The following is a 21693-nucleotide window of genomic DNA, read 5'->3' on the forward strand; positions in this document are numbered from 1 at the left end:
AGGGAGCAGGCGGAGGAACAATTAGAAAGATGGAGGCGCGGACTGGAAAGGGGAGGAATGAAGATTAGCCGAAGTAAAACAGAATATATGTGTGTGAATGAGAGGGGCGGTGGGGGAAGAGTGAAGCTCCACAGAGAAGAGATAGCGAGAGTGGACGACTTCATATACTTGGGGTCAACAATACAGAGCAATGAAGAGTGTGGTAAGGAAGTGAAGAAACTGGTCCAAGCAGGGTGGAACAGTTGGCGGAAAGTGTCTGGTGTTCTGTGTGACAGAAGTGTCTCCGCTAGGATGAAGGGCAAAGTTTATAAGACAGTGGTGAGGCCGGCCATGATGTACGGATTAGAGACGGCGGCACTGAAGATACAAGAACAAGCAGAACTGGCGGTAGCAGAAATGAAGATGTTGTGGTTCTCGTTTGGTGTGAACAGGTTGGATAGGATTAGAAATGAGCTCATTAGAGGGACAGCCAAGGTTGGATGTTTTGGAGACAAGGTTAGAGAGAGAAAACTTTGATGCTTTGGACATGTCCAGAGGTGAGAGAGTGAGTATATTGGTAGAAGGATCCTTAGGATGGAGCTGCAAAAGGCAAAAGAGCGAGAGAGAGGAAGACTAAAGAAAAGGTTGATGGATGTTGTGAGGGAGGACATGCAGACTGTGGGTATTAGAGAGGAAGAAGATAGGCTTAAATGGAAAAAGATGACACGCTGTGGCAACCCCTAATGGGACAAGCCGAAAGGAAACGAAGAAGTCGTCTTCGGCGCTCAGCTAGCATTAAGATCGTAAACTTTTGTTTACAAGCCTTTCATGACAGCGACAACTGGGTCAGATCTAGGGGGTTGGGACATGAGTAGGGTGGCAGCAGTACTTTGTCTCCACGCCAACTAATTATACTTATTAATTTGTGTATCTGATCTGGGCATGTCAGGCATGCGGCAGACACACAACCGAACAAATACCTCCCATCATTAGTAAGTCCTCAACTTTATTGCCGACACCATTGCACCTTCTATATTAGTATACAAAGTTCATTTTGAAAAAATTACATGATTTAATGAAAAATTGTGGTGTACAATATTTGATTCTCTTTTGTTGTCAGTTTTACTGTAAACATCAGCTGGGAGTGACAGATTGAGGCTAGCGAGCTCCTTTATTTAGAGAACCATGCGAGCGATTGTTCATTTTCTCAAAGTGATGTTATCTGATAGTCTTCCATTTCTTGACAGTAAAAGGAAACACAGGTGGTAAGGAATATCTTTAAAAGTATATTTTACGATGTGTCAGTGTGTTAATAGTGTGTGGGTCTTGTGAACCTACCATAATTTCAGTCTTACAAGCCATGACTTTTTTTCCACAGGCTTTCAACCCTGCGGTTTATGCAGTGATGCGGCTAATTTGTGCATTTTCTTCTAACGGCCGCAAGGAATATACGTGCCGAGGAAGTGACATTTACTGGCCCTGTTAGCGCCGTGCTAGCGTCTTGCTGCTGTGTTACCGGCGTGTCTCAGTGATATTTAACGGTAAGTTTTATTTTAACCGGCCCTGTTAGCGCTAGCGTTAGAGCGGCTGTAGCATTAGCGCTAGCGTTAAACTCTCTCTGTGTACCGTCTTTCTTTGTAAATATCTCGTGTTTCAACGCGGGTTTCAATGTGGGCACTTCCAGCTTTTACACAGCTGGAGCGTATCTATGTACCAAATGGTATTTCCTTAACAACTGTAGTCGGTGAGGCTTGTAACCAGGTGCACTCTGTAGGCCGGGAATTACGGTTTATACTACTCTTTAATATGGTTTTCTATATCACAGGTTTACATATATTGCTGGTAGGTCTGCAACATATAACAGGGTTCACTGTATCATCATAATATTTTGAAACTTGGCCTGGAAAAGTGATGGAACAGATGAGCGGAGTAATACTCAATTGAAACCTTGGTGGATTTGTTTGGGTCTGATAACAAATACGGAAACAGGGAAGTACTGGAATGCGCAAAGAAAATACAAACAGTAGTAAAAATTTATTGCTTCTCAGCAATCGGGACATCATTGTAACAATTCAAGTATGTGTGCCCAAGCGTCACTAATGAGCCCAGTGAGTAGTACAATATCACTGGAAGTGAACAGGTTTATAATTAAACCGGTCAGGAGCTTTTGACCCACTTTTCTCTGGGATCTCTTTGAATCCTGATTGTGTTCAGGCTCCCTGAGCGTGTCCACGTTCCATTTGTAATCATTTTTTTTTGAGTGCAATGCATAAATAGAGGCTGCCAGTGTACTTGGGTCATGGCTTTCAGCCCAGCTCTTCCTTGGCCTTGCCCTGCTTTCGTGGCATCTTCTTGCTGCTGCTGTCCTCCACTTCCTTGCTCTTGTAGTAGTGAGGCGCGACTTCCAGAAGCCAGCCACTCTCGATCTCCACCACCTGGAAGCAAAGCCGAAGGCAATTATCTCCGTAATTGCGTCAACGCTTGCTCCATTTGTGCCTCGTCAGTGTGATGGGATTTTTTTTTTTTTTTTAACAATGGCGTCACGGTGGATGGTAGGAGAAAAAGTGCTTCTTTGTTCACCTGAGGCGTGGGTGTTTTTTTTTCCCAATACATCAACAGGGAAGTGTGTCTTGAAATCATTTTACTTTTAAGCTTAAAGCATCGTCATGTGAGACATCATGAAATGTGGTGAGACTTGGGCTTCAGTGAGTACTGTATTTATTGTCTGTTTTTGACTCATAAATATTTTTTTGAAGATAATCTTTGGAATAATTCACATCTTTTTTCCTAATATTGTTTAAACACCGTAGTCTGTCTGCATATCTTCTTTTTCGCAGAACTGTTTAAACATTTACATTGTTGTCATAAATTACTATTTTTTTTTGTAATTTCTTTGTCAAATATATTCTGAATATCCAGTGTTTTTTCCTTTTATTTTCTCAGTTTTTATTTATACCCCCGTGCTATTTGTGTATTTGTATAACATGTTATTTTGGGGTAAATTTTTTTTTTTGTATTTCATTCTAGTATTGTTTCTATTTTTTAATATTCTTCAATTTTCTTTTAAAACAGCACTAGCTTTCTCACTAATATGTAGTGTTCTCTTCAATTTTTAGGATTTTGATTTATTTTGACTGTAAATTTGTTGTATTGCTTTATTCTGAGCAGATGGCTGGGAAGCATTGGCCTCCCAGTTCTGAGGTCCCGGGTTTGATCCCAGACCTGCCTGTGTGGAGTTTGCATGTTCTCCCTGTGCCTTAGTGGGTTTTCTCTGGGCACTCCAGTTTCCTCCCACATCCCAAAAACATGCAACATTACTTGGACACTCTAAATTGCCCCAAGGTATGATTGTGAGTGCATCTGTTTGTCTCTATTTGCCCTGCGATTGGCAACCAGTTCAGGGTGTACCCCGTTTCCTGCCCGTTGAGAGCTGGGATAGGCTCCAGCACTCCCGCGACCCTGATGAGGATAAGCGGCTAAGAAAATGGATGGATTTTTCATTCTGTTTGTATATTTTTTGATTCAATTGGTCAATATTTTTTCAGTCACCTTCAAAGGCAAGTGTTGCATCCAAAGCAACCCTTCAACTTGGGGAATTTGGGGTTAGCGACAGTTTAAAGATGGTATAGACCTGTCTCATGAACTCTTTGGTGGTCATGACCAGCTCGTGGTAGATGAGCCATCGGGGCTGTTCCTCAAACAGCGAGCTGCTTGGGTGGATGTAGACTGTCTGCTGATGCTTAACTGTCCTGTAGCCACCTTTACTCAGCCGCGCCGTGTGGTAAAAGTAGCCCGCCGTCACCGCCTGGAAGGAACCCAAGCAAAACGTTAACTTTCATGCCAAACATTTAAATACGGTGGCACCTCAACTTACAAATTACCCAACCCTTGAGCGTTTTTCGAGATACATGGCAGATTGGGTCAAAAACTATAAGCAAACCACTAGCATAATCATTTGTCCTTTCCGCAAAAGCAGATGACATGCTGACTCCTGCAACCGTGTCAACTCGGACGTGTTCTGGGAATGTTCGATGCAGTAAAGCAAAACTACTGAGATTTTAAAAGTGACATTATATGCTTTATTTTCAGTTTAAAACTGTTCCTAGGTATCTTAATGTTTGATGTGCATTTATCAAAATACCCTGACAATTAACAGCTACACCCCAGCCTTTCCAAAGTGAAGCAAAAGGGAGTATGGCTTTTGTTCACATGACAACCAGGGAGGCTAGCGGCGAAGAATAGCACATAGTGTTAAGAAAAAAGCGAGGATTGTATTTTCCTAAGTGGAGGGAGCACCTCATCACAGAACCACCTAAGAGAATCTGTGCATATGAACAAAACACACCCACCATCAAGTCAACAGCTTCCCTAAACAACGTATGTGCTGCTTATCAAAATATGAAAACATTTCTGGTAGCCTATATAAGAGCTCGTGCACGTGACGTCACCATGTTCACGGCGCCATATTGCCGGTCAAAAAGAGCTGCTCGACATTGTGGGGGAAATCGAACCGGAGGAAAATATTCACAATGCCCGAGACAGAGGTTTGCCGAAGTTCGTGTGGCCACGCGTGTACGGGCGCTGAAGCCCATCGCAGTGGTTTATTTTCTTTTTTTAAACACGCATTGGACTCATTTGAGAACAATGCATATTTAAAAAAAAAAAAAAAAAAAAGTCTGTTACGGAGAGGTTCACCGAAGTTTAACGCTTCAGTGTATGGAGGAGCCAACTCGCTCTTTTTTTTTTTTCCCCAATCATAGTTAATGAATGCAAGTTTGTGTAAAAACAGGATCCTTTATTTAAATATCTGTATTTACTGTATATTGAAAAAAATCTGAGTGGCTCCATCACTATGTGGGATTTATTCTTGATTAAGAACAGATCCAGCAACGAAGTATTTGTACACGTCCATACTTTTCTACGCTTTCAAACTCCTCTGTGTTAATCTCAACTTCCTCACCAGATCCATGTGTAGATCCAGTTGTCCAAGACAAGCTGAAGCGGGTTATCGGTCCAATTTCTTATCAGAGAAAACATTGACTTCAGCATTAAATATGGGTCTCTATGCCAAGTGTCTCTCATTTTTCTCTCTATATATAGTATTAGCTTAGCATTAAGATAGCAGCTATTGTTAGATGAAATTATCTGGCTTGGTTGAACATTCTGATGTTTAAATAGAAATTTAATTGCCTTCTGTACTATACGTCAATTTTACAGGGCACTTCAACTGGAAATGATTAATAAATAGCTTGAAACAAGAATGCTTTGTCTCTTATTTGGAGAACTGCATCAGTCAGTCTTTTTGTTATACGATACAACATTTCTTGACAGGGAGAGAGTAAGAACAGGTCTTAAGCATAACTTGAAGATTGTGTTGCAATAATTTCAAATGTGTTTTCAAATGTTTAAAGTGTGTGTGTGTGTATGTGTGTAAATCTATACATAAATGTTCTTTATATGGTCTCTCTACATCGTAGATTCATTCACGATTTGGTCAAGCAATTAAAAAGTCTTTCCACAAAATGAGCAGCAGTAATGGATAATGATTAAGGTCTATATTAATTTTATATTATAATCGTTATGTAAGGTCAGCACCGACCTTACGGATGGGCATGGCGTCTCCCTGCGAGCTGACCATCTCCACCTCAATGCGCTCCATCAACCCCTCCAGCTGGTCTCGCACGTCCCGCGCTCGCCTCATGGACCGGAACTGGATGAAGTTCTCGTAGCACCACTGCGTCGAGTAGCCGCTCTCCACCCACTAAGGCGGACAGGGCCAAGAGTGTCAAACATTTTCACAAAAAAAATGCCCATTAAAAAAGTCCAAATATTTATCTTTAACAGTTAGTTGCAAAAAAGTATGCAAACCCTTTGGAATGAGCAGGATTTCTGCATGGATTGGTCAAGAAGTGTGATCTCATCTTCCCAGCTAAAACATTTGTGTTGTGCATCTGTACCTGGGTGTAGACGTTTAGAAGCACCAGGTGGTCTCCGCCGGGTACCACAAAGTTCATTCTGGCATTATCAGCGTGCACCGCCTTGTCCTTGGGTCGGTAGAAGATGGAGTTGTTGACAGACAGCATGGCGGCGATGGAAAGAACCTCCTCTGAACACTTGTACCTGGAAGGGTGGAGGGAGACATGTCACTGTTTTTATGTTGAGAGAGAGAGAGAGAGAGAGAGAGACAGACAGACGAACGGTACGGTGCAGCAACTTGGCCTCACATTCTGAGGACACAGGTTCGTTCCCGGCCCCGCCTGTGTGGAGTTAGCATGCCCTCCCGGTGCCAGGGTGGGTTTTCTCCGGGCACTCCGGTTTGCTCCCACGTCCCAAAAACATGCAACATTAATCGGACACTCTAAATTGACCCTGGGTGTGATTGTGAGTGCAGCTGTTTGTCTCTCTGTGCCCTGCGATTGGCTGGCAACCAGTTCAGTGTGCCCCGCCACCTCCCCATTGACAGCTGGAATAGGCTCCGGCACTCGTGTGACCCTTGTGAGGATAAGCGGCTATGAAAATTGATATATATATATATATATATATATATCTCCATCCATTTTATATATATACACACATACACATACACGCATGCATGCAGACATACATACATATACACACACATATTTAAAGGTTTGGATAAGAGGGGACTCACTGCTCCGAGGCCAGGATCATCTTGCTCAGCATGGGGTCCACAGGCAATTCAGCCATTCTTCGACCCAGCTAAAGTTCACAAATAGGACAGTGAGCAATAGTGAATTTAGAGTAATGTCAATATTCATCTTTTTGCAAGTGCAGCAAACCCCTGCTGAATAATGAGTAATCATTCGCTATATCACAGATCTATAATTCCCATTCGTGGGCAGCGTCCCATTTTTGGGACATCATGATTTTCACGCATTATACCCTTCATTATATCAAAATATTTAAGTGTTTTAATTTGAAGCCATAATTTGGTATCAGGAGAGGATAACTCATTGGTCAAAGTTAGCACGGAGTTATTTCCCTTTCCTTCCTGACCCAACATGGCCGCCTCAAGTACACGTGGAGCGTTTTCCAAGAGAAGAAAGACAAAAAGGTCAGTATGCAACCAAGTTTGTCTTCATAATGCTAATTATTAATGCGCAAGAGTCGTTCTAGAATAAGAATTAATTAATAAACATATCTCTAGTATGTACCACTTCACAGAACTGATAACATACCCGTCCCATTTTTGGGACGCTGCCCGTGAAAGGGTACATCTTTTTTGCCCTTTGTTTTAGGCATTAAATGAAAAAGAAGTGTTATTTCCTCGATTGTGGCCTATTAGGAGACTTTTATCTCATTAAGGCAAAAAATTGTAAATGGGTTAAGCGACAGCTTTATGGGTTTTTACAGAATACAGGCAAGTCTTAATTTAATATTAGCGTGCCTTCAGTGTAAAACCACAACGTGGCACAACATGCCAGGCAGCACTGAGAACTAGTGGAAGAAATGCAGTCTAATTAACAGCAAGATCTCGAGAATGTCTTTCAGTTAGCTCCATTAAAGGGAATGGAAGGACCTTAACGCACCTTTTTGCCAATATAATGCAGTTTTTATGCTGAATACAAATCTTAAATCTGTTATGAAGGAAACTTTTTTATTTTTCCATTATCTGCAACAAATGATCGCACATGGCTGCATCCACCGGAAAAGGAGGGAAACATGGCGAAGAAAGCCGATCAGGGGCGTGACGTAGGACGTTGCGACAACAACATGGATCTTTCTTTCTGCTTGTCCCGTTAGGAGTCGCCACACTGTGTCATCTCAGATGAACACTCATATTTGTTTGGTCCAGTTGTAATAATAATAATAATAAAATAAAAATACTAATAAATAATTTTTACGGATTGGTTTTAGCTTACAATCACTGAGGAATTCTCAAAACGAATGGGTTTTTCTTCAGTGTGAATACAAAAATGACTCCCAGCTTATCGGCGTTCCAAAACAGGCCATCCCAGAATTTGTAACGTCAGATGTCGGCCCACGAAATGAGTTGTTTTGCAGGTAAGAGAAACTAGGTCAAAGTTCGCTGACTTAAATTCATAAACACTTATATTTTTTGGTAAAAACATCGGACAGGATATGCATTTTATGGAACAGTTGAACATGTATTTTTGTCTAGATAAGATAATTTGCGTTAGAAATTAGACATTCCATACATAATCGGCGGAAAGAATTTGTTCCTTTGTGTATTGTTGTGTCCTCTGTATTTGTCGCTCCTCCGTGTGCGTTAAAGGAGCTGTTGTTTCAAGGTTCATGACCGGAACATCAAAGCTAATTTTTTTTAGTTCCACTATGGCATTTGGCATTTTATTTGCATGTTGCCCATGCCGTAAACACACCAACACATTTAACCTCACACTACCAGCTCCCACCTCTTCCACAACTTCACTGATCTATAAAGTATCTGCCGCTTATCCAAATGTAAAGAAATCATTTTCATTGGGACTTCTCAGGCTGTTAAATTTTAGGATTAAGCGAGCACTTTCCTTTGACAAAATATGGTTTGGTTAAACATTTTGGTGTTCGAACAATATTTGTCACATGTTCTGTTTGATGTGTCAGTTTTACAGTAAATGTCAACTGGGAGTGACAAACATTTTTCCTCATATTCGGAGAACCGTGCATGAATCAAAGCATTTATTTAATGACAGTCTCCCATTAATTATCAATGAGAACAGACAGACAGTTAATATTTTAAAAAGTATGTTTTGATAGTTTTGTGTATTTTAAATGCCTTTAGGTATGTAGCACTGGTAAAAGTATTTGGTCTTTCTACATTACAGATACAGGTCTATAACCTGGGGTGTATGGAATTGTATCTATATCCAGTATCTAGTATGTGGAATACCGTGGTAAGCTCCCCCAGATGGTTCAGTGCTCCAAGGGCATAAAGCTGCTCTAGAGCCATCAATAGCGTCTCATGTGGTGGCGGGTCCATGAAGTCAAAGTGGAGGAGGTCGTTGATCCCTAGAGATCAATAGACCGAGAGAGAGACAGATTAGCTTTCAGCGCTGTCTTTCAGTCCTACAAAAATATCCCATGAGCTGCAGTGTGAAGCAACGCTGTCACAATTGAGCCAATCTTTCCGTGGAATGTTCAGATTTAGAGCAGGATAACGACTTAGTGTCAGTGCAGGCACAATTATCATGTTTACTGGATCTGGAACATGAGTCGGACGGGCTGATTATGGCACAGTCTAATCGGTTTTATCAAAAATTCCACTTTTAAAAAGATAATACTGTCATCCATCCATTTTCTTTGCCGCTTATCCTCACGACGGTCGCAGGGAGTGCTGGAGCCTATCCCAGCTGTCAACGGGCAGAAAGCGGGGTACACTCTCAACTGTTTGCCAGCCAATCCCAGGGCAAATAGAGACAAACAGCCACACTCACAATCACACCTAAGGGCAATTTAGAGTGTCCAATTCATGTTGCACGATTCTGGATTGTGGGAGGAAACCGGAGTGCTCGGAGAAAACCCACGCAGGCACAGGGAGAACATGCAAACTCCATACAGGCGGAGCCAGAATTGAAATCCGGGTCCTCAGAACTGTGAGCCCAACACTTTACCAGCTGAGCCACCGTGCCGCCCGTCTTATTGACTAATTGCATTTATTTCAAGGGTAATGAGTTCTAGGATGATGGTTTATATATAGTGTTTAAATTATTAATACAGAGAATCTTGGCATATTTGCAGTTAGGCATTTGTTCATGGATATTGTTTGGGTAACCTAGTCTCCCCTATTCACGGTTTTGGTGCTCAGGCTACACCAACCAAAGTATTGCTTTGCTGCCATCTTGTGGCATCTTGGTGCCAAGGAACTATGTCGGAGTTGAAGAGCTTCATTTTGACAAAACTAATGAATTGTCACGATATTGGGGAATCCTGATGCCAAGTTACTAGGTCTGAGTTGAGCCATCCCACTCTCTGTGGTCTTCACTTCCCATGAATATTGGTGGTTCATTGTATAGGCAATTATAAATGTTTATGTAAGTGTGTTTCTGTGTAGGTGGCATGCAAGCGTCTGTCGATTGTCACCTAAAATTTCGTCATTTTTATTCTTCAAATCAGGTCTTGGTCCCTAAACCCCAACAATAGCAAGTTCACTATAATCTTGTGTGTACCAGATGATGTGCGTGTGGTGGTGTCATCACCGTGTACGCAGCTGTTCACACCCACCTAAGCTCTTGAGCAACAAAACTACATTTCCCAGGTTGGTCCTCTGAATCTCGGGCACAGTCATCTCCTCCATCTCGTGCTTGAAGGCCCACGCCGTGTAGAGCCTGAAGCATTTCCCGGCGGCCACTCTGCCGGCACGGCCCGCTCTCTGATTGGCCGACGCCTGCAACAGTTACATTTACACACCATGGTATAAGCAAAAACTAAATGCTAAATACATTGGTAGCGTGACTTACAAATTCAATTTATTCTGTGACTAAATTCAGACGCAACTTACTCAAATAAATAAAATTGTCGACTGAAATCCTACTAGGTTCTAGCCCTACCCAAAAAGTCATATTTTTCAGAAAGAAAAATAGCACAATATTGTAAAATATAGAGATAAAAACAAAGTGTATGTAAAAAAACAAAACAAAAAGAATGCAAATTATGGCAAAATTTCACGATATAGTAAGGTATTTTACTGTGTCCGATCGTGGTGGTACCACATGTGAAGACACTAAAAACCAGCGATGATTTCTTTCTTTGTGCATGTAATACGTCACATCCGCGCACGTTGGTCATGTGACTTGCCAAAATGGCGGCGCCCATGAAAATTCGTAATTGCTGATAAAAAATCTTCTCAGAACACCATTAAATCATAGAGGATTAACCTCCAATTTTCAAGCTACAGTACATATGACATGATCTATCGGCTACATTGTTAATCCAAACAACTGGACTTCTCCTTTAAAAAAAAATATATATATATATATATATATATATATATCACTGTATCTTAATGTTACAATGTGCAGTCACCCGAGAGCACGGCATCACGATGAGCGACTCCATCCCAGTACGGGCGATGTAATTCTTCTGCTTGCAGAAGCCGGGGTCGATGACATAGATGATGCCGTCAATGGTCAGCGAGGTTTCAGCTATGTTGGTCGCCACCACAACCTGCAAAAGATGCAGAAAATGCTCAGTGTCAAAGTGGTAGGCGCTGCATTTGGTATCTGAGGCTTTAGTGTGGAATTACCCCATCTATTCCACATATATCCAGGGAATTACACATACAATACTATACAAAAATATGCAATATCACAGTACACACCTTGCATATCTGTGGTTGACCAATGTGCACGATTGCCATATAATAATTTACCGTACTTTCCGGCCTAAAAGCCGCAACTTTGTTCCACACGCTTTCAACCCTGCGGTTTATGCAATGATGCAGATAATTTGTGCATTTTTTTTCCTAACGGCCACATTGGGGCACTCAAGCGGAAAAGGTAAGAGTGAGACTGGTGGAATATATGTGCCGAGGGAGTGACTTTTACCGGTCCGGCCCTGTTAGCGCTGCACTAGCGTGTTACTGCCCTGTCTTAGTGATTTTTACCAGCATGTTTTTTTTAACCAGCCCTGCTTGCGCGGCACTAGCATTAGCATTAGCACAGCGGCGCTAGCGTTAAACTCTCTGTGTACTGTCTTTCTTTGTAAATATCTTATGTTTCAATGTGGGCACTTGCCGCTTTTACACACCAGAGGTGCATGTATGTACCAAATGGTATTTCCTTTACAAATGTACTGGGTGAGGCTTGTAACCAGGTGCGCGCTGTAAGCCGGGAATTCTATAGTATTTACTTATCGAGATTCACTGCACACACAGAGAGAAATATTTCAATATACATTTATAATTTTGATTATTTTAAGTTCCAGCAAATGAAAACATCAAATTAATCATCTCTAGAAACTAAAATATAACATCACAAGAAAAAAAGTAACAGGAATTATGTATGTACCAAATGGTATTTCCTTTACAAATGTACTGGGTGAGGCTTATAACCAGGTGCGCTCGGTAGGCCGGGAATTTCGGTATTTATATCGCATCATTCCAATGCTGCTCTTTATGTTTCTTTTCCTCTGTTGGTGAACTACACACTGCAAAGGTTACGCAAAAGTTTGAGTTCAACTGATATTTTTCACATTCTTAAGAGAACTTTTACATAAATGTATGTGCTTGGTCTCACCTTGCGTGCGCCGGGCGGAGTGGGGCTGAAGATCTTGGCCTGCATGTCTGAGGGCAGGTTAGCATAGATGGGCAGGACGAGAAGTTCTGCAATCTTGGAGCCAAGTCGTCGGCATCGGTCTTGGAGCTGCTCACAACACGTTTCAATATCTTCCTGCATGAACGAAGAGCACATTTACTCAAAAAAGATAAAATTGGTCCAATCAAGGCACAATATGGTTCTTTTTTGTCTGAAGATATTTCTACTTATTAAGCAATTTCTTTGTGGAACCATTTCATCTGCTTTAAGGATGTTTTTACCAACCTTTACATCGCCAAGGAACCCATTTTACATTTGAAATTTTTTACCAGGCACACCATCAAATGAATGATTGAAAGTGAAGTATTGATGTCTTCTCAATTCACCTTCAAATTTACTTGTGTAAATAAATCCGGGCTCTTTTTTTCCGCTGAAAATAAACTGAACTGCACAAACTAATTCCCGAATATTAGAAAAACCAGAGAATATGTCTGAGTATTGTTGTATGTTCTGTTCATACAGTTGAAGCAAGAGGTTTAGATACACTGTGCAAAAACAGCTGAAAAAACTGAATTCAAATCAGACCAAACCTCTCCTATTTCACGTCAGTCAGGATCACCCAAATTATTTAATTCTGTTAAATGCAACAATAATGAAATAGAGAAGTTCTTAGAGAATTTTATATTATCATCGTCAAGGTAAAAAATCTACATACATTTCCTTAGTCTTGAGTAGCACTTCCTTTGAACTGCATAACTTGGGTCAAATGTTCTGGGTAGAGTTCCAAAAGCTTCTGACAGTAATCCTGACCCATGCGTCCTGACACACCTTTGCTTTGTTTTTACACAGTGTATGTAGACTCCTATATATGTATTATCTATATGTATGTATATCCAAACACACACACATGCATGCACCCATGCATACACAGACACACATACCACTCTTGCTCTCTTTCTAAGCCCAGTTTTTACAGGATACCTGTCCGGTGAGGAAGACGAGAATGTCTCCAGGAGGTTGTGTGACGTGGATCTGTAGCACTGACACCACACACGCTTCCATGTAGTCTGCCTCTGGAGCCTAGATGGAGATTCAGATTAAAAGGACACCTATTATGCCTTTTTGAAATGGCGTTAATGTACATCGTGTAAATTAGCACATTTCGAAAACCCTCGCCTACTGATATTTTCCTAATTAACCAAGCGAGAGCGCTACAAAACTCACAAGCTGGAACGCTATGTCAAGATTCCACTGTAGTACCCCTCCACACTTGATGGGTGGGCAGGCTCCCAAAAGCCCCAACTATATATGTACATGCCGACTATTTTACATAAAATATTTTTTTTACCCTAATAAAACTACAAACACATGAGATTCCTCTCCATTGTAGAATCCGCACTAACTTTGGTGTAGAAGATGTCTACAGGGAATCTCCTGCCGGGGATCCTGAAGACGGGCGCGTCGTCGAAGAATGTGGAGAAGCGCTCCGTGTCCAGGGTGGCGCTGGCCACCAGCACCTTCAGGTCGGGTCGGAACCTCGCAATGTCTTTGATCAGGCCAAACAGGATGTCCGTATGGAGGGTTCGCTCGTGTGCCTCGTCGATGATGATCACACTGAAAGAGGGAAGACGAGAGGCAGGATAGAAATCCTTTGAGATTATATCATGTGGACTTGACAGGATAGAAAAAATATACTGCACACAACATTTTTAGTGGAATATGAAGTAACTACAGTGAAGCCCCAGAAGATTGTGGTTTATCATTTGCGCCAACTGCTGTATAAGAGATTTTTAACACTATTCTCAAACATTTTGGACATATAAACAGTTCCAAGTCAGTCAAAATGTTTTTTTATCTTTTTGTTTTCAATATTCCCACAATGGTGGCACGGTGGATCAGCTGGTAAAGCGTTGGCCTCACAGTTCTGAGGACCTGGGTTGGATCCCGGCCCCACCTGTGTGGAGTTTGATGTTCTGGCCGTGCATGCGTGGGGTTTTCTCCGGGTGGGCACTGCGGTTTCCTCCCACATCCCAAAAACATGCAACATTAATTGGACACTCTACATTGCCCCAAGGTGTGATTGTGAGTGCAGCTGTTTGTCTCAATGTCCCCTGCGATTGGTTGACAACCAGTTCAGGGTGAACCCGCCTCCTGCCCGTTGACAGCTGGGATAGGCTCCAGCACTCCCCGCGACCCTCGTGACGATAAAGCGGCAAACAAAACGGATGGATGTTTTTCAATATTCCCACTAAACAAAGAGAATATATTCCCTTAGGGCACTGTTGTATGCTTTATTTGTTTGTGTTGCGGTTCCATGTGTGTTAAAAGTCGCAGTTGGTTAAAGGTTTAGAAAGCTTGTAACGTCATGAGTAATTCTCGTTAGCCCGTCTGTAGTGTTTCGCATTGTGTTAGCTTGAGCTAGCGGATTTTCACGAGATGAATTTATGTTTGCTTGAAAATATTCGTATAAATATGTTTAATTCGGCGGCACGGAAGTTCAACTTATAATTAAAAACGCACCTCTATGAAAACGTTACCTGTAACTGGCGAGGTCGGGCTCGGTGAGAAACTCTCGCAGCAGCATACCGTCCGTCATATATTTGATCACCGTTCTCTCAGACGTGCAGTCCTCAAACCGGATACTGTAGCCCACCTGGAGCAGGAAAATAAACCCCCCCGCCCCCCCAAAAAAACAAAAAAAGTGAGGACAAATATCACCAAATTTGAAATGGGTTACGTTTCCTTGTTTTACCTCGTTACCAAGCTTAACGCTCATTTCCTGCGCCACCCGAGCAGCCACCGACATGGCAGCCACTCTGCGAGGCTGCGTGCATCCGATCTTCATCCCTCCTTTGGTAAAACCCTGAGAAACGTCACAGAAGGATTAAAACATGCTTCTTGATAATACTTTTGTATTATTTCTTAACTTGTCAAAGCTATGTACAGAAAACAAACTTAAGAGTAGACACCCTCTGTGCCAGATGAGATTTTTAGCCAATTCTGGGTTCGCACTCTTTTCTTGAAATTATTTTCCAGGACATTTTCAGCTGCTACGGTGCGAGTCAAGTTACCACAACATACACTAGTAACCCCACACCAGGCTTTGGAAAAGTGTTTTCTACAATAGTATCTTAGATTTTGTACATTTAACCCACAGGTGTAAAACTCAAGGCCCGGGGGCCAGATCCGGCCCACCACATGATTTTATGCGGCCTGCGAAGCCAAATCATCTGCGTCAACTTCCATGATTCTTGTGAAAATCATAAATGGTAACTCCAATGTGGCCCGCGACAAAAATTAGTTTGACACCCCTGATTTAACCAGAGTGCTTCAATGTTTACTCCTCTCCCTCTTGTATTTTCTCCACAAAATATTTTCATCTGTTCAATAAATGACCAAAACAATTTCCTTCAGTTAATCAGTTTGCTTAGTTTACAGTACAGTTTACTTTGTGCATGACGACACGCCTACTACACCTCTCCGCTGCTCCTCTGTCACTCAGACGCAGAGACAGAGAGAGGGAGAAAAACCTCACTCTCGATATACAGCAATCCACCAACACTTGAACTGAAAGTTGCAGGTTTTGGTGCTTCTTTGGAGACAATAAATGCTTACTTGGCTCTGAAAAGTCGGTAAATCTAGCGACAAAGTCACATGGAAACACTGGGCAGCAGAACTGCTCTAAGCGAAGATGCAATTTGATTGGTTGGTAGCGTCACATGGGGCGCTGTGCCGGCGAGAAGCAGAGATGAAGAGAAGCGCTACAGCACAACGTTGCCCATTAAAGGCAGGTGAAAACATAGATGTATAAAATGTTTAATCCGTTTGTGTTCACCCACAAGGCAGAGAGAGAAGCAGAGGGAGGAAAAATTATTTTCCATGACAACTCGAGCTTTTCTAGGACATTTTACTTTTTTGTCATTTTCCATGTGTTTTCCATGACTTTGGTAAAAAAATTGGTAAATCATTTTCCAGGTTTTCCTGGGCACGTGGGAACCCTGCAATTGGCTCTCCTTGTCCACATGCCAGTGAATTACTGTAACTTAATGGTTCCATTTTTTTTTCACTTTACTCTCTCAGTAGCATAGATGAGGCCCACCATTAATTTATATCTTAGCTTGCAACACGGGGAGAGAGTCGACTAAGGGACAACTCAAAGGTTTGAGCACTCATAAATCAAGCTATCAGTGTATGGATACCTAATAATACAACACTTACATCCTCCAGGAGGTACTGTGGTATCTGCGTGGTCTTCCCTGAGCCCGTCTCCCCCTCGATGACCAGCACTTGGTGCTCGTGGATGGCGGCGAGCAGGTCCTCTCGGTAAGGGAAAATGGGGAGGCTGCGGCGGACCTCCTGCATGGACTGCTTCTTCAGCTCTGACTGGGACAACGCTGGAGTCTCATTCTCCTGGAGGAATTCGTTACATTTGATTCAAATGGCTTGAAAAATGGGAAACACACAAGTATGTTTTAATCAATTTAAGGTGGAAAAGTGTGCGGGAAGAGTAAAATAACATGGTTGATCACCCATGATGGGTGGGTCTGAAACATGGTCCCCGAAATACACTGTAAGCAAACTCTTTTCACCTTCTCCGTCAGCGTCCCCTTCATGGTGATGGCAGTGGTGACAAAGTCGATCATCTCGTCCTCCTCCAGGATGAGCTGGTACTTCTCCTGTTGGCGCCGCACGCCCTGCTCGCGCTCCTTCTTGGCGCCAAAGCTGAGGGAGGCCGTCTTGAGGCGCTCCTCCTCCCAACGGCCCTGCTCGCCGCCCAGCTCCATGGGCGCCTCTCCTCCAGCTCCAGATCTTTCTGGGGCACCTCCTGGATGGACAGACCCGAGGCAGTGAGTCACATGAGCTATTTTCATATTCTGTCACTTTCTGCTAACTGAGTAAACATTTGTCACTTCTGTTCCACACAAGTACAGTTGCAAAATGTTGGGAATTTTCATAGTTGGAAACTGTCCATGAAACAAACTTATATTTCCAGTTAATTCTCATAAATTCACACTGAAAACTTACAATTTGGAAAACTCCCCATTGTAATTTTCAATGGAAATGAATCCCAAACGTTCCAGACATTTAGCAAACATTTTACACCTATTTGTCAGCCTAGTAACAATTTTGCATCCTGTTAGGATACACATGTCCGTTGAGTTGTGCGTTAATCGGTGCGGGGGGCTATTTTTTTCTCTTTGTTATCCCATTTACGGGCCCAAGAACTCTTCCATTATGGCTACTTCGATCTGAAACAGACAACTTGAAAATTTTACCGGGTGATGGAGATTTTTCATGTGCATCATGTTATGAGAGATATGTCCATCCAATTTCATGTCAGAGTAGCTCGTGTCCGGAGCTTTTTTTTTTTTTGTTATTGCAACTTTCTGTTTAGTTTTTTGCTAAAAAAAAAAAAAAGAACTGTGATTGTGTTAACTGGAGACCCACAGTGGGGAGTCTACCTTTCTCCTGATCTCCTCTGGCATATAGTATCTGTTCTTCCTCTCTTCCTGCTCCTTGGCGCCAGCCTTTTTGTAGTCCTTTGCCAGATCTCGTAGCGTGCGCTTGTACTCCAGTTCCTTCTTCTCGCGCTCCGTCATATCATCAGTGGCAAACAGGTACTCCTCGTCTATGATCTCCGCCTCCAGATCCTCCAGCTTCTCCTCCTCGCGTTTCTTCAGGTATTCGCGGCGGGACTGCTTCCTCAGCTCAGGCAACTGGAAATAATGGAAACAGGGATGGGTCACGTATTTTGAAGGGGAGAAACTGTGAACTCTCACGATATTGAGACTCATTTGTGCCTATGGGATATCGCAGCATCGTTTTTTTATGAGGTTTGTATAGCGTATGTAGGCTGGTCCTAGATAGCCGGTGCCACACTAATTGGGAAACTTAACCTCCCACACATGTCGTCCTGTCTTAAACAGAACTTTTTTTTCTCTTTTTTTAATGTATTTTTTCCACATTTTAGTTAGTTTAGTTTGAGGTACGAGATAATGTTTTTGTATGCTACTTTTTGTAAAAATAAAAAAAAAAATATATATATTTTTCCCCTTTCATTATTGATGTTAAAAGTCATTCTACACTTTTGTAAATAAAAAAAAAGTTGACACGGCTGGGGGACGAGTCGCAACAGAATGCACTCCCAGCCTAGCCTAGTCTATGACTAAATTTAAAGGAAAAAATATATATATATTTCTTAAATCATTTTATTATATAAAGTATTTAAACTACAAACGTATTCCTACTATGCAATTTATTATCAGGAAAAGCTAAAAAAAAAATATTTAAAAAGCCTGATTTTTTAGGCTTGGAACGCATTAATTCTTTTTCCATTAATTGTAATGGGAAATATCGATTCGGTTTTCGAACAAATTGCTTCTCGAACCGACGTTTGGAACGGATCAGCTAGTATTAGTTAGTATCAAGTGGCCAGCTATACTGCACTATGAGGAAGAAAAACATGTTTGTTCTTTTAGGAAGGCATCTATTTCTCAAATATTTCCGCTAATCGCAGGAGGGCTTGCTCCCTATCCCCCACTAATAGCACGGGTTTACCATAATTTGTAAAACTGACTAGTATACAAAATGTCAACGTCTGACGGGCCTTCCCACCGACCAAATTTGAAATTTAGAAACAGGCAAATGTTGTGTTATCTGATTGTTTGTAAAATGTGTAAAATACCTGGGAACCATTTTAAATTTTGAGAAAAAAATAAAAATAAATAAAAAAACAAGTCACTTTTAACCCACCATGTTCCTCTGATCATCTTCAGCCAACTTTAGCCTCTTTTGAGCCTCCTCGTAAGCCTGAAGCAAAAAAGAAAACAAAATGGAAGTTTAATGATTCATAGATGGTCATTAGCGGGTAACTTTATAACAACCTTTTTGTCCGTTCTCTCCGCGATGTTTCGTGTCTTGTCTTTGTCCCTCAGCTTGACACGCTCAGCAAAGGCGTCCCGTTCCTCGATGTCGTGCAGCCGCTCCCGCTCCTCCTTCTCCCACTCCTCTTCTTCCTCATCCTCTTTTTTGACGGGCACGTTGTCACCTTGGCTCGACTTACCCCTGATGTTGAAAGTAATGCACATTTGAAGAAAATGAATTAAATCATAAATCAATCATTAACATAAAAAACAACTATTTTCATTAGCTGATTTGACCACTGGATGTAGGCGGTATAGTCTCAACCTTATGCATCATATTACGGCATCACTATGTTAAAGTGAGATGAGGAGTTTCAATTAGACAAATCTTGTACTTGGAATCTGTTCTGTCTCTTCTCGGTGCCAAGGAACTACATGCAAATGGTTTGAGGAGCTTCTTATAGACCACATGGGTCAAACTCAAGGCCTGGGGGCCAGATCCGGCTCACCTCATAATTTTGTGTCCCTTGAAAGCAAATCAAGTGCATAAACTTCCATGAATTTAGCTGAAATATTTCAAAATTGTATATGTAATAAATAATGCGATATTGCAAGTAGTTTACCTTTTTTTTTTTACATTTGCTTGAACAAAAAATACATTATCCTTCATTTCTGATGAATTTGTTGTGTGTATATAATAATATGATAAGGCAATTTAACATTTAGATGGTTTCACAGTCATAACAGCGCTGTGACGGAAACTGTATTTATAATATGCCCCATGACAATTTAAAGTTTAACACCTCTGATACAGACTAAAGAAGTGACTTGCCTCCATTTCGTGGCACCTGAATGCCACAAAAATAAAATTTCATATAGACATGGCTTTACTACCATCTAAATAGCATCTATAGGCAATTATAAAACATTTTGAGAGCTATCAAAGAACACTTAGGCGTCATTTTAAGGATGATTGAAAAAAAAAAAAAAAGAAACTTTTGTATTTTGGACTACAACACAATGCCGTTTACTTTGCCTATGTTGTGGGTTACCTGACGGGAACGTCTTCCTCACTGGATGACTCGCTCTCCTTCTTCCGCCGGATGTTCTCCCTCTTGCTCCGCCTGTCCTTGTCTTTGGTCTTCTTTATCCCGCGTTGCTTCTCAACAATAGCGTCTTCAGCGCTGTCGCTGTCCTCCAGCAAAGTGTAGGTGCGATTCTTCCTGTCCATCTCGATGGCCTGGCGCTCCATTACCCGCGAGGCTTTCTCCACGACCTGCTTGCGAGGAATCTGCAAGGGATTCATGGTGGGATATTAAGGATTTCTTTGGGGGGGGGGGACATTTGCTTGAGCAAATAACCTTTTTTTGCTGTTGAACATAACACAAATTAGTGTTTTAGCTTATCTTTTTAAGATTATTCCACTCACCTTGTCAAACAACTCGTGGGCGAAAGCAGTGACACTCTGGTCGATGTCAATGGTGCCAGTCTGCTGGAGTCGGGCCACAAAGTCCTGGGAGCTGGTCGCCCTGCGGGCCGTGCCGATCATGAACTGGGCCACGTATCGATCGCTCAGCCCGAGGATATCGTGGAGCTTGTCGTTCACCCACTGCTCCAAGTTGGCCATGGTGTCTGCACAGTAAAAACACAAGTACAAATATTTGGAAAGTGTTTTGAGAAAACATGCAGACAAAAAGCGTAATTGAGTAGTATGGCTGTGTTATTTCTTGTTGCTATCCAACTGACAAGACTTAAATACGTTTGAATGAATTCAAATTTCATATTTTTTTCCCCCGTGTGCAGCACTGTTATTCACATTCCCGTGATACTATTTCAAAATGAGTTTATGAAGCCAAAAACACGATCATGTCATTAGCCAGAACGTCAGGTAGCCAGCCACCGAGCTGCGCTTTACTTGTTTATTGACTTTGCACGTAGATTCATTCTTCACAGAAGTGAGGGAAAATGTGTGGCAAACTTTCGTGGGCCACGTGAAATTATTGTTTACGAGATGTCCTGATCGCCACTCGCTGTCACAACATCACCCCCGTCTCGCTGCTATAAATTAAACACGGGGTTATCGACACTTCACTATCAAATGGTGGAATAATCACAAAAACTCTCACAAAATAATTACAAAAAACTCTCCACTTGCCGCTTTTGAAATTTCCAAAACAACGTTGGTTATAGTCCAAAAGTCGGAGACTAACAGCTAGCTCACTGTGAGACGCGAGCTTAGTCCAAAGGAGACCTCTGCTACAAATTGTGACGGAATAGGTAGATTTCTAAAGTTCTCCAGTGAACAAACATAGGTTTTACACTATAGGTATTCATAAAATTTTAAAATGGTAATAATAATGAGCTAAACAGTCGGTTCTTCTGGAGGCTAACTTCTCTGGACTCAAATCCCATGCCAGACTCTGTGTCTCTCCGAAGAAGAGAGCAGGACAACGATTAAGGTTTTGCATTACTGCCCCTACATGGCCATTGGCGGAACAACAACAGCCGTCATTGCAATCGGAAAATAATATATTTTTAATCAAAACAATTATAGTTGATAAAATTTTTTTATTCAAATATTTTAAAAAGATTGTGAAAAAGCACCAATAAAAATTAAA

The 21693-nt window shown here is 41.8% G+C and overlaps 1 protein-coding gene and 1 long non-coding RNA gene across 2 annotated transcripts; one reads left to right on the plus strand and one right to left on the minus strand.

Moving 5' to 3' along the window:
- Window positions 1-1994: 1994 nt before the first annotated feature.
- Window positions 1995-21525, minus strand: dhx16 (DEAH (Asp-Glu-Ala-His) box polypeptide 16). The gene is given in 22 exon segments (XM_061820490.1): window positions 1995-2414; window positions 3611-3784; window positions 5579-5740; window positions 5937-6099; window positions 6632-6699; window positions 8852-8970; window positions 10183-10345; window positions 10984-11124; window positions 12195-12347; window positions 13194-13292; window positions 13616-13826; window positions 14750-14865; window positions 14965-15075; window positions 16431-16622; window positions 16802-17005; window positions 17008-17037; window positions 17675-17929; window positions 18966-19022; window positions 19097-19277; window positions 20128-20366; window positions 20505-20707; window positions 21231-21525. Coding segments are annotated over 21 exon segments (3165 nt in total). The 5' UTR covers window positions 20703-20707; window positions 21231-21525; the 3' UTR covers window positions 1995-2285.
- LOC133501061 (uncharacterized) lies at window positions 2423-5811 on the plus strand. The gene is made up of 2 exons (XR_009795088.1): window positions 2423-2684; window positions 5567-5811. It is a non-coding gene; the product is annotated as an uncharacterized LOC133501061 (long non-coding RNA).
- Window positions 21526-21693: the final 168 nt, after the last annotated feature.

Source organism: Syngnathoides biaculeatus, chromosome 5 (assembly GCF_019802595.1).
Source record: "Syngnathoides biaculeatus isolate LvHL_M chromosome 5, ASM1980259v1, whole genome shotgun sequence".
NCBI lineage: Eukaryota > Metazoa > Chordata > Actinopteri > Syngnathiformes > Syngnathidae > Syngnathoides > Syngnathoides biaculeatus.